The sequence below is a fragment of the Oryza glaberrima genome, chromosome 3, assembly GCF_000147395.1.
Source record: "Oryza glaberrima chromosome 3, OglaRS2, whole genome shotgun sequence".
Taxonomy (NCBI): Eukaryota; Viridiplantae; Streptophyta; class Magnoliopsida; order Poales; family Poaceae; genus Oryza; species Oryza glaberrima.
Genome location: NC_068328.1, coordinates 8,911,215 through 8,923,649, shown reverse-complemented (window position 1 = coordinate 8,923,649; position 12,435 = coordinate 8,911,215). Strand labels below are relative to the sequence as shown.

Sequence of the window (12,435 nt, the reverse complement as noted above, 5' to 3'; positions counted from 1 at the left end):
GAAGCTGTCTTGGCATTTGACCGAAAAGACAAATTTTTGCTCGGATACAATCGTTATCATCATGAACAGCAACACAATTGCAGTTGTAAGCAAACATTGTTGCGATCAAATCAAACTCGCAGAATAAATATAAAACCGGAACTTGTATAGTTTACTGCCGTTGTTTTCTGTGTCCAAAACTCCATGCGTCTCTTGCTAATGGCAGTTCAGTGGCGGTTACTATCTCTACCAAAAATCAGACGCGTGCATGAACAGACTGTACGCACGCACTCAGACAATGAAGATAGATTAATGAGTGAATCAGTGAATCGATCCAAGAATAAGGCAGGCTTGGTGGAGCCTGGCTGGTGCCTTGGTGGGAGCACATGCACGCCAACTTGGATCCCAAACACGGCCATGTGGAGCAGTAGACGGGAGTTTTTTTTTTCTCTCTCTCTTTCTAGCATCGAAACGATCGGATCTCCTTTTATACATGGGAGAAATTATAGTTTTGGTGTCTGCTTGAGAAAAGTATCTTCCACTGTCTTCTCCAGTTCTCCCACAAGGTGTTTCATGCAAAAGACTGAACTTGTGCTATGTACGGCCCCAACCTCCAAGGTTCTCTCTGAGATTAATTATGACCATCTAGTGGCAACTGGGGTTAAGAAAGAGCACATGTTTATTCACGGCCTTCGAAACTTCGCCGGATGTTCATTTTTCATCACGTGCTACCGGACTGAGTATTTCCCACCTGGACTTTCAAGTTTGGGCAAGTTTCACCTATTTTTATGCCATGTTGGTGGCTAAACTTGTACTGCCCACACATATCATACACTAGTATTCTTCTTCCTTCTCGCATCTATCTGTAGAAGAACTTCCGTATCTTCCTGTTTGCTTATCAGCTGTTGCTAAATTTTGAACATTGAAACTTTAGAGGTATTTTCTAGCTCCAGCTTTTAAACACTAAGGACACATACATATAAGAGTTTTATTTTGTTACTTTGTCCATTTTTCTACTCAACAGATCAATGCGTGAGACTTAACTCACTATCTTGCATGCATAATCCAAATGTTTTTTTATTAACACAATTGTCCATATTAGTTCACATTTTCTAAAAATATGGCATCACATTTTTTATTTGATTTCAATTGCTTCCCCTTATGCGCTTGCTACCTCTATCTCTGTACATAAAAGAATGTTTCCATCTCTCGTACCTTCTCTTTCAAGTAGACAATCATTTTTTACTAGCTCTTTTCTATATTGTGCAGTAGGAAATTTTATTATATATGTATACTACTTCCTCTGTTTCACAATATAAGTCATTCTAGTATTTCACACCATTTATATTGATGTTAATGAATTTAGATAGATATATATGTCTAGATTCATTAACATCAATATGAATGTGAATATGAATGTGGGAAATGATAGAATGACTTACATTGTGAAACGGATGGAGTACTTTAAATGATATCATTTAAAATATTTTTTTTATCGAAATGTGGTTGTCCCAAATACTCCTCCATTACAATATATAAGGATTCCTGGGTTATCTAGGAAATACTAAGTTTACGTCAAAAAGATTTCTTTCAAGTCACTTCAGTTGTTACCTTTTAAATTTTGAATTGCTTATATTATGATATAAAGTCTGAATATTAAAAACCTTCATATTTTGAGAAACAGAGAGTGAGTACTAGTCAACCGACTTTGCCGACTTGCCACGAAAAAAAAAAGAACATGAGGAAAATAAGCACTCGAGGTCGAACCCAAGATACTCCAGCGAGAAATACTCGGAACAACGGAACGAGGCGACCCCGAGCCAGACCCCGACCCGGCACTGCAGGCATCCCAATATCCAATCCAATCAGTGCCTCTCCTCTCCTTCCCGTCCGCATCACGCCCTCGTGGAGTCGTGGGTCTCTCTCGCGACCGCCTCACCACGCGTTATCCCTACGCGTCCGTCTCCCCCCTTTATTTTTATCGCGCCCGCCACCGAAAAGACGAAAAAAATCTCCCAATTCCCCAACCCTAACGCCGCTCTCGCCTCCACCCCCCAAATCCCGAATCCGCCGCCTCTTCGTTCGTCGTCGAGCTCGCTCGCTCGCCCAACCCTAGCGCGCCAGATCTACCCGCCCCCGAGCAGCCGCCATGGCGGAGACCCTCGACATGACGCTCGACGACATCATCAAGAACAACAAGAAGGCCAACCCCTCGTCCGGCCGCGGCCGCCGCGAGGGCCGCCGCGGATCTGCCGCTGGCGGCGGCGGCGGCGGGGGTGGGGGTGTTGGTGGTGGCGGCGGCGGCGGCGTGGGGCCGACGAGGCGGCCCTTCAAGAGGTCGGGGAACAGGGCGGGGCCCTACCAGCCGCCCAAGGTACGAACAGCAACGGATCGAACGTGGGGCTAGGGTTTGCTGCGCGCCGTCGGCGGAGGAGCTGGGCTTCCGCTTTTCGACGGCGAGGCGGGGAAGGATGTGGATGGATGGTCGGGTGGTTTTCTCACTGTGGTATGACGCGATCCAGGCCCCTGAATCGGCGTGGCAGCACGACATGTACTCGGATGTCGCGGCAGGCGGCGGCGGCGGCAGCGGCGGAGGCGGGAGGGTCTCGGCTATCGAGACTGGCACCAAGCTCTACATCTCCAATTTGGACTTCGGCGTCTCGACCGAGGATATCAAGGTATATAATAATCGCGTTGAGTTAGTCGCTTCTGAGCAATTAGCGCTAGAGGAAAGCAGATATTTGGTTGCATATGTGATTAGCTTAAGCTATTCGCCAGATCTAGCATGAACATGTGTAAAATTCCAGCAATATTTTGGTTTTGTTCATACTGCTAGCTTCGATCTGATGTTAAATAATTCTGGTCCATCGAGATCTGATCTTTTTTCCTCTGAAAAAAGGTCTTGATTAATTTGTGCAAAGATAGTGATATGCTCTAGTTAGTGATTTGTATGTTGACCCATGGGTTATTTGAATTTTTTTAAGACAATTAATTATTGTCTACTTCTAGGATATTTTTTTACTGTCCTATTTCATCAAATTCCATGTCAATCTGATCATTTAAGTAGATATCATTAGCCAGTAGAAATTGCCTGAAATCTTCATGTGACATGTTTTTCCCTTAAGCATTTTTCTGAGTTATTTATTTTTTAATGATGCAGGAGCTTTTCTCTGAATTAGGTGATCTTAAGAAATACGTAATTCACTATGACAGAAGTGGGAGGTCTAAGGTACAGATTCAATCTTACACTTCTTTACATGCATTTGTTTTTTTTTTTGTTTTTTATGTGATAGCCTGACTTTTGTCTATCCCTTCCAGGGAACAGCTGAAGTTGTATTTGCAAGGCGTGGCGATGCTGTCGCAGCAGTGAAGAAATATAACAATGTGCAACTTGATGGTAAGCCAATGAAAATAGAGATTCTTGGGACCAATACTCCTACAGCTGCAGCTGCTCTTCCAGCAAATAACGGAGGCTACGTTAGAAATGTTGCTAAGAGGTATGTTCGGATTGCTACATTATCCTTTGTTTGTTTGTATGCTAAAGTTTTGCATGATTGCTCATCACTGCTGTGATGTATTTTGATTGTGAGGGCTGATGCTACAATACTACTGAGTATTTTCTATAATTTGATATCTGTGCTCCACAAAATAACACTTGCATGATTTTTCATTTCATTTCATCATCTTCAGAAAATTCTTGCACATTAATTTTTTATTCAAGTCAAACATGGTGACTGATTATATACATTGGTTGTTTGTGATGCTTTCTGTTAATTGTTTATAATTGCACTTGTTGCTAAAAGCCTAAAATTGTATCTATGTATCAGAGATGTTGATATCTCATTATCGATTGATTTGTTTTTTTGCTTTTCAAAACGTTCTTGTTATTTTGTGTGCACTTCTGATCATTCTCCAGTTCATATAAGATCTTGCCAACTTACCTTTATTGTTTTTGAAATGTTACAGTGCACCAAGGGGTGGCCCAGCTGGACTGCCGCAGGGTAGACCTCGTCCAAGGGGGGGTGGGAGGCGCCGTGGTGGCGGAGGAGGCAGTGGTGGTCCTGGTGGATCCGGTGGTCGCCGTGGCAAAGAGCGTAGCCAGCCAAAGTCTGCTGAAGAACTTGATGCTGACTTGGAGAAATACCATGCAGATGCGATGCAGACCAACTAGATCTTCACGGTGTTGATACTTCAACATGAAATCTGAAGGATGTTTATCTGCTTGTTCCTGCTATTTGTGCTACCATGTTCAGTGGCAACAACAAAACCTTTGTTTGTCGGGTCTTGGTTTACTGAATTGTACGGTTTTATGTGTCTACATAGAACTAGAGTTAAGTGGATGCTGGTGAACACTGTTATGAATATTACTTGGTTGCCACTTATGTTCCTTTTTCTGCGGAGTGAAGGCCTGCTCGAGTTGCTCCACATACAGAAGTTACTGAAGATGTACGAGGTGCTCGTATCTTCTGACTCCTTTAACATACATCATCTTCAACGGCATTGTTGCATGGTTATTTGGACATTGTTCCTCTCTGTACAAGGGTTATAAGGCTCAGCCATCCTCAATGAGGTATGCGTCATCTCTTATCTGTTTATCTATATTTACTACTGTTTATTGGTCTTTTTATTTATTTGCTTCTGTTTCATGTGTTTAAAGGTTCTTTTATTCTCATCTTGCAGGTGGCTGGTGCTTTTTTTGTTATTTATCATTCTGCTATTGTTGATTTTGGGCTTAGCAATATTCTTCTACCCGTTAGTGATTCATATGACAGTGGCTGGAGGGGTCACTTTCATTTTAAAGTTGATTTCTTCCTTGCAAAATCTGCACCGTCATATGATTATTCTATCTTGTAGCCAGCTGATCGTCAGTTTGAAGAAGCATCGAGGTGCAAATTCTGATTTAAAATTTGCTATTGATATTTGATAGTTATTCAAGTCTTAACAGCACATGTAGGCTTTGGACTTCATTTCTTGGCCCTCCATCCATTGCCTTCTTATTCTGTGTGATGTTAGCATTGCAGTGGATCTTCATTTTCATTAAAAATAGCCATCAAACTCCTTTAATATCCCAACTAGGTATGTAATGATCATGTAACTGTGCTGGGAAGATCCATCTATTATGCTCATGTTTCTGCCCTGCCGTTCAGTTTTCTAACTGTTGCACTCAGTTTTCAACAGAAGGATCCATCCATCTTGTTGCTCATCGATAAGGATTTCTCAGTTTATTGATTATTTGAGTATCATCCAAGTGTTGGCCTACTTGATTGGAGGTGTTGAATAACAAATTTCATAACCTTATAAGAGGCAAATTTTGATGGCTGGCTCGATGGTCATGTTTGTCAGGCAATGTCAATGGCATCAGTTCAGTATTTTGGAAATGGTATGGTGTAGTCATCATTTAGATGGCATTAGGTTAACTGGAATTGAAATAATCGTTTAGATTCTTTGCCCAGATTCAATTACATAAAGCAAAATAGGTTTACTTTTTTTTTTTTTTTGGGTTTGCAATGTGGAAAGCTCCTAGGTGATAGATGTGGAAATTTCAATTTGCTCCTTCTGTTGTAATTGAGGCTTGGGATTTATTCTGCGTTGCAGTTTTTTGCCCTCAAGCATTGCTGTCATCTGCTTGACTGCTTCCTTTGGTGAACATGTTTTCGCAGTGGCCTTTGCAAGAACAATGTTGCCAGTTAAATACCGTATATTGAATTGTGTTTGATACGTCAGGCGTTTTCACTATGCTAAACTGCATCTCATGCGTGCCTAATTTGGTTTGTGCATTTTTGTTGCATGCGAGTCTTTTGTTTGATGCGTTGGCCTTTTTTCACTATGCATACTTCAGGCGTGCCTAATGTGGTTGCTGCATTTTTGCGGTTCGCTTGTCACGGTTTCGATGGTAAAAGCATGTGATGTAATTTGTAATTTGGTATCGTGATCGTGCAGTGTTGTACCTACTACCGTCGTATTTGACCATGCTTTGTCGATTGCGGCCTGTAGGGAAGTTAATGTTTAGTTGCTGCGAGAATTTTGTATACTGTAGCGCAAAATTGCAAGGCGACTAATCCCATTTAGAAACCACTTTAAGGTGACTAATACATTTAGAAATGAGACGATGCTACTGCCGATCGGAGCATCGGAGGATTCACTCTCACGCTACCGCCGATCGGAGGATTCACTCACGCTACCGGATCGACCGATGCTACTGCCGATCGGACGATTCACTCTCACGCTACCAGATCATCCGATGCTGATGCCGAACGGAGGATTCACTCTCACGCTACCAGATCGTCGGCTGCTCATCAATCAATCACAAAAGTTTTGAGCCCAAATTAATATGTAAGAATTGCCCTTTTTTAGATAGAGTAAGTAGTTCAAAGAGTACAACGTAGAGGTGAGATACATTCTGAACCACCGCACAAACCAAAGCAAAAAAAATAATATGCACATGCCGTGCACACGAATTGCTATGAATATATAAATAAATAGGTTAAGTATCGAACGGTATGTAGTTCACCTACATGTATCTTAACAAAACACCAGATATAACCAAAAACTACAAAAAAAAGTATGGTCACAACTGCATCCGTGCAATAACCTCCATAACTCCCGCCCGCGCTCGTAACCTCCATAACTCCCGCCCGCGCCCGTAAATCTTCAGTTAGCAGGAACCTTCCTGTTTGGCTCAAAAACATACTTAACCAAAGAATCCTTGATGGACAGTAGCTCGGGGAACTCGGACTTCAACTTCGATGCATCCATTTCGTTGTTACTTCTTGGTGCAACTATAACCTTGGCCTGTTCCTCAAGAGTGAAGTTGGTCCACTTGAAGTCGGGGTTGAGGTATTTCTTGTACATCTCCAGGATCTCGTTGTGGCTGACAACCCCAGGATTGGTGAAGTTCCATATGCCCCTGCAGTCCCGCTTCGCCATCTCAATGGAGATGGGCAAAAGCTCATCCAAAATTGTCATACTGTTGGGGATGTTTACCACCTTGTCATAACGAGCTATCTTTGTGATGAAGTTACGGGGGTTGCTCAAATCTGATGATATGGGCATCCTGACTCGAAGCGTACAGACGTTGTCATATTCTTGCAACAGCTCTTCAACCTGCATTACATCGCATTATAATAAAAGATACGTTAGTACCTGAGAGAAATAAAAGGATAGATGTTATAGTTCTTAAAAACACGACTTGAACGTACCATAGCTTTAGTTTTGGAATAATATGAACCAGTAAAGTTGGGCTTATCTTCCTCTTTAAAACCAATTCCTGATCCTTCGGGGTGCTTAGCATCATACTCAAATATGCAACCTGTAGCATAATTAATCATGAGCAAGCCCTGCTCACGACAAACATCAGCAAGGTTCAAGGTGCCAACAACATTGGTGCGGATAGTATCCTGTTTATGGGTCTCGCACCAGTCAACATTTGGCCTCCCAGTGACACCAGCAGCATTGAAAACATGAGTTGGCTTCACATTTCTAATGTCCTGCAAGAGCTGAGAGCGCTCTTCCAGGCGTCCTTTCCCATACTCATATGGAATCCCTTGCTTCTCACATATCTTACCAAGTAGACCACCAATCCATCCAGTCCTACCATATATCAAGAACTTGTATGAGGCCTTTTGAGGGGCACTGCTGGTGCTTTTGGCAGTGGCTGCAGGAACCGCAGTGCTAGATTCCTTAGCTTCATCTGGTGAAGTGGAAAGAGATTTGATCTCATCAGTCCAGTTATGCCTTTCAACTCCAGGTGTCATCAACATCCTTGGATGAGGGAGCAAGGCACCTGCGACATCTCCCCAGTAATCAGGATTGTTAGTGTACCATTCAATTGTTTTCTTCAACCCCTCTTCCCATAGTGTGCGCTCTGCCCATCCCAATTTCTTCAGCTTCTGATCATCCAAGAAGTATCTCTGGTCGTTGAAAGGCCTGTTCTCAACAAATCTGATGACCTTCTCGGTGTCCAAGCCAAAGAGCTTGCATATGTCCTTGGCCACATCAATCACCCTCCTTTCCTTCATAGTACCAATATTGTACACATGCCCAACCTCTCCTTTGTGAAGAACCACCTCAAAAGCTTCAGCAACATCCTCACAATACAGATAGCTTCTGACATTTGAGCCATCACCGTGAATGGGAAGGGGCAAGCCTCTCATTGCCAAAAGAATAAATTTGGGAATGAGCTTCTCAGGGAACTGATTTGGCCCATATACATTGTTGCCCCGAGTTGTAATCACAGGAAGGCCATAAGATCTTCCATAAGCCATCACAAGCATCTCAGCCCCAGCTTTTGTAGCTGAATATGGGTTTGTTGGAAGCAGCTGTGAGGCCTCATGGTTGCCAACCACAGCATCCTCATCAGTTTCTCCGTACACCTCGTCAGTACTCACATGAATAAATCTTCTAATCTGACCAGTAACCTTGCAGGCCTCAAGAAGGACGTGGGTACCATAAATATTGTTCTTTGTAAACTCAAAGGAATTGCCAAATGAATTATCCACATGAGTCTGAGCAGCAAAGTGCATGATAGTGTCAATTGACTCAGTTGTGAGAAGGTAGTTCACCAGATCAGCACTTGCAATGTCACCCTTGACAAACTTGAAATTCGGCGACGGACGTGAAGGGTTGAGATTGCTCAGGCTGGAACAGTAATCGAGCTTGTCGAGGACAACAATCTTGTAGTGCGGATAGTTCCTGACTAGGCGGTTCGCCACATGTGATGCGATGAAACCAGCAGCGCCGGTTATAAGAATGTTCTTGGGCTCGTAAGCCGCCATCTTCGCCTGCTGATGTGTACAAAATGGCATCAGAAGAGTATCCTCACATGTGACGTCATAAAAGGCACCCCAAGACAGAGTTAAAATTATAAAAAGCAGATCTAGTTAACACCCATGGAAAATGAAGAAAAAACAAAAACCGCAACTAATCTAGTATCGATTTATTTGAGAAAAGGAGCGACATAAACATGGATCCCTGAGAGAGAGAGAGAGAGAGTGTGTGTGTGTGCGAAGTCTCTCTCGTAGTACCAAACAGCACCTCGGCTTCATGATCTAGCCTTCAATTTACCAAATAATCAAATTCTTCACGTTAAACAATTGTGATTGTGATATGTACTAACTAACGGCAATGCTCACCATGATCCACAACCAAGTAGAACGAACGAACGAACCACAAAACAACGGTGATCGGCACCACTCACCGCCTCCCCTGCACCAGAAAGGTAGACAGATAGATCCCTCTCCCCGCCGCAAACGCGGAATGTGCACGCACGAGAACCCCGCGCCACACCAGATCACAACGCACAACCGCACGGGCCAGCCAGATCTATCCCCCCCCTCAAGGCGCCAGAACAAATTTCAGACGAGAGGATCCACGAGTCCAACCCGGCCGGGCGGGGCGATCCCCCGACACCGACCTAGGGAAAAAAAAACGACGGAGACGAAGAGAAGTGGGCGCTCACCGAGAGCAGATCGCGCGCGCGCACGACGGGATCTGGGGGGCCGCGGCGGCGTCGCGTCGGTGACGAGCCGGCTGGATCGGGGCGAGACGGATTATGGCGGTGGTGGTGGTGAAGTGGCGAATGGCTGTGATGCGGGAGGGGGAGGGGGAGGAGGGAAGGGGGTGGGCCTTAAATGCGGGGCGGGCCGTTTCGCCGCGCGTCCGGTACACGCCGCCTACGGGGCCTGCGTGGTGGTGGGGCCCGCGCGTCGGCGACCCGCGGGCGGTCGTGCCGGAGTCCACAGCACACCGGCCCGCGGCCAGTCCACCGCCAGACGAGGATGCGTGTGTAGCAGGGTAGGTGGGATGCGTGGTGGAAGCTGCCGGCCCCCGCGTCCTTCACGTTCCCTCGTCTCGTCCTCGTGCTGAACGGTGGTAGGTCTGGGCGATTTGATGTGTTCCTTTTTTTTCACGCTTTCTTACTTCTATCGGGCCGGTTTGGTTAGAGGCTTAAATTGGCCTTACCAATATTTGATAATTTTAAACACTTGTTTAGTGTCTATTTGATTTAAAGCCAAATTTTAGCATGCCTTAGAAAATAGGACATTTCAATAGTTAACTTAGGCTATTTTGGCTTCAATCCAAACACAACTTTACCTTGCCAAAATTAGCCATGCCAAAACTTGCCAAAATTTGGCATCGACAAAAATTAGTAAGGCCAATTTAGGTCACAAACAAAACCAACCCATCATTTTCTTTCTACTGATACGTTTCTCGAATTAATAAACGGTTTGTTTTTAAAAAAATTCTATAAAAAAACTACTTTAAAAATCACGTTAATTTATTTTTTAAAATATTATTAGTTAATACTACTTAATTAATCATGGATTGATCTACCGTTCTTTTTTTTAAAGCGTACCAACCCTTCCTACTAAACACATCGCTTTATGGGTTGTTCATTTGATCTGAAAATGAACCTTATTATTTGATAAGATTGAGAAGTGTAAGTTATGTTAATTTGTTACATTTGTTAGGCTTTTGTTTAAGGAAGATCTAGAATGAGTAAAATACACCGACGGTCCTTAAACTTGTCAGGAGGTTTCACTTAGGTCCACGAACTTGCAAACCGCACATCGAGGTCCCTAAACTTGGTTTATTGTATCATCCCGGTCCAAAGCCACGTTTGACTATGGTCTTGCCTACGTGACACGTCACGTGGACAATGACATGGAATTTTTTTTTATTTTTTTCTCCCTTCTTCCTTCTTTTTTCTCTTTCTTCCTTCTTTTTTCTCGGTGGTGAGAGGCGGCACGAGGGGAGGGGTTGTCGCAGTAGTGAAAAAAGAAGGAAGAAGGGAGAAAAAAAATAAAAAATCCATGTTATCGTTCATGTGGTGTGCCACGTAGGCAAGACCACGGTCAAACACAGCTTTGCACCGGGATGATACAATAAACCAAGTTTAAGGATCTTGATGTGCGCTTTGCAAGTTTGTGAACCTAAGTGAAACCTCCCGACAAGTTTAAGCACCGCTAGTGCATTTTACTCATCTAGAATTATCAAATTTTAGTAGTGTTGTCAAGTTTTGACAATATTTTAGATTTGTTACCTTGTCAAATTTGGTGGTATTTTAGACTGACTGGTAGGGTTTATTCTAGGATAACTAGTAGGGTTTATTTTAGCAATAAAGTGAATAGACTGAGGTTGTGTTTAGATCCAAAGTTTTTCTTCAAACTTTCAACTTTTCCATTACATCGTTCCAATTTCAGCCAAACTTCCAACTCTGGCGTGAACTAAACACAACCTGACTGGTGGTATACTGTTATCCTACATAGAAATCCTTCCTACTACTAGTTGCTATATACTTGCGTAGAAAACTATAGCTCACGAATGTTTACTATTCCTTTTTCAAGTCTCAGTTGGTGTTCTCTTTTATTACAATATAAATTTTATCTCGATTTTTGTTAGCACGTTTTTTTAAACTACTATGCGGGGTATGTTTCATTTAAAAATTTCCTATATAAAAATTGTTTTAAAATATTAAATGAACGTGCAACTTAATTAATTACGTGTTAATGGATTTTTTTTACTGTATTTTCTAACTTCATTTTCAGAGAGGGGATTGTGGTTGTTTTAAGAGAGTTGTCCACGCGGTTAATTTACACAGATAACCGGAAGGCACGTTGCAGGCAGTTTGACAGTAGAAGATGGACGTATAGTCGCCACCGACATCGACCTATTCGGCGCTACTCATCGGACATGATACAGGCGTACAGGACACGTCGTTCGCGATGCACAGCAGCACATGTCCTTTGCTTTGAAATGAAGCATAGGATCGTTAGATATTATTAGTAGGTACAGACTGTACAGTAGCATTTGGTTAGCATTCGAAACTTTGTTTAGAGAGAATAAAAATTCATTGATAAACAAACAATCCAAAAAATAGTATCATCAACGAATTGAAGTTCCATATAATATCATGAGGTCAGGTCACCGCTAGCTTAGCAATGCTGGTGTTGTGTCGGGATTGTGATGCGCTGTTGCAAGACGACTCCACCCTTTGGATCATGCATGCAACCAATGCTCCAGACCGTGCAAAATGTTGTTACTCCTAGATTTCCTTGCGCTGGGAAGCCGTACAAGAACAGCCCGGAAAGATTAGGAACAGTACAGGAAGGCCGCAGGGGAGACCAATCAGCTCTGACCTCTGAGCACGACAGCTGCTGATTCGTCCGTTTGTTTGCGGAAAATGCCAAGACCAGATTTTGTTGGGTAGCCCTAATCTTTTGTTACAGTATGTGGTTGTTAACCCGTACGTACGGTACTCGGTACAACCTACAACCTGATATTCAATTAATCAATCAAGCGGTAGCAGCTGCTCAGCTCTGTTTGTGCAAGTTTTATAATAGGAATGACTACTATCTCTAAATTTAATTATATCATCTACATACTCCCTCCGTCCCAATATACAAGAACCTAGCATCGGATGGGATATTTCCTAATACTACGAATCTGGACATACCG

At 43.2% G+C, this 12,435-nt stretch overlaps 2 protein-coding genes across 9 annotated transcripts; one reads left to right on the top strand and one right to left on the bottom strand.

Annotated features, from left to right (window-relative positions):
* The first annotated feature begins 1,871 nt into the window (after positions 1-1,871).
* On the top strand, positions 1,872-5,715 carry LOC127769019 (THO complex subunit 4A-like). 6 transcript variants are annotated; one of them, XM_052294710.1, is made up of 8 exons: positions 1,872-2,353; positions 2,502-2,657; positions 3,140-3,208; positions 3,298-3,476; positions 3,946-4,549; positions 4,660-4,865; positions 5,001-5,055; positions 5,158-5,715. In XM_052294710.1, the coding sequence occupies exons 1-5, from the start codon at positions 2,129-2,131 to the stop codon at positions 4,148-4,150; spliced, it is 834 nt and encodes a 277-aa protein (XP_052150670.1). In that variant the 5' UTR covers positions 1,872-2,128; the 3' UTR covers positions 4,151-4,549; positions 4,660-4,865; positions 5,001-5,055; positions 5,158-5,715. The 6 variants fall into 6 exon arrangements, with proteins under 6 accessions (XP_052150670.1, XP_052150669.1, XP_052150668.1 ...); XM_052294709.1 differs by having other exon boundaries at positions 5,148-5,715; XM_052294708.1 differs by having other exon boundaries at positions 5,001-5,715.
* Positions 5,716-6,305: 590 nt separating this feature from the next.
* LOC127769018 (trifunctional UDP-glucose 4,6-dehydratase/UDP-4-keto-6-deoxy-D-glucose 3,5-epimerase/UDP-4-keto-L-rhamnose-reductase RHM1-like) lies at positions 6,306-9,588 on the bottom strand. Of its 3 annotated transcripts, none has more exons than XM_052294702.1 (3): positions 9,437-9,588; positions 7,179-8,762; positions 6,306-7,083 (listed from the first exon to the last, which is right to left on the bottom strand). In XM_052294702.1, the coding sequence occupies exons 2-3, from the start codon at positions 8,751-8,753 to the stop codon at positions 6,631-6,633; spliced, it is 2,028 nt and encodes a 675-aa protein (XP_052150662.1). In that variant the 5' UTR covers positions 8,754-8,762; positions 9,437-9,588; the 3' UTR covers positions 6,306-6,630. The 3 variants fall into 3 exon arrangements, with proteins under 3 accessions (XP_052150662.1, XP_052150663.1, XP_052150661.1); XM_052294703.1 differs by having other exon boundaries at positions 7,179-8,759; positions 9,437-9,578; XM_052294701.1 differs by lacking the exon at positions 9,437-9,588 and adding an exon at positions 9,111-9,128 and having other exon boundaries at positions 7,179-8,759.
* Positions 9,589-12,435: the final 2,847 nt, after the last annotated feature.

Bases quoted from the DNA above. Each gene is read 5' to 3' on its own strand.
- LOC127769019 (XM_052294710.1), top strand. From the start codon at position 2,129: ATGGCGGAGACCCTCGACATGACGCTCGACGACATCATCAAGAACAAC. The intron at 2,354-2,501 runs GTACGAACAGCA...GACGCGATCCAG, and splicing joins GGCCCTACCAGCCGCCCAAG to GCCCCTGAATCGGCGTGGCA. The intron at 3,477-3,945 runs GTATGTTCGGAT...GAAATGTTACAG, and splicing joins GTTAGAAATGTTGCTAAGAG to TGCACCAAGGGGTGGCCCAG.
- LOC127769018 (XM_052294701.1), bottom strand. The intron at 7,084-7,178 runs GTACGTTCAAGT...GATGTAATGCAG, and splicing joins ATTCCAAAACTAAAGCTATG to GTTGAAGAGCTGTTGCAAGA.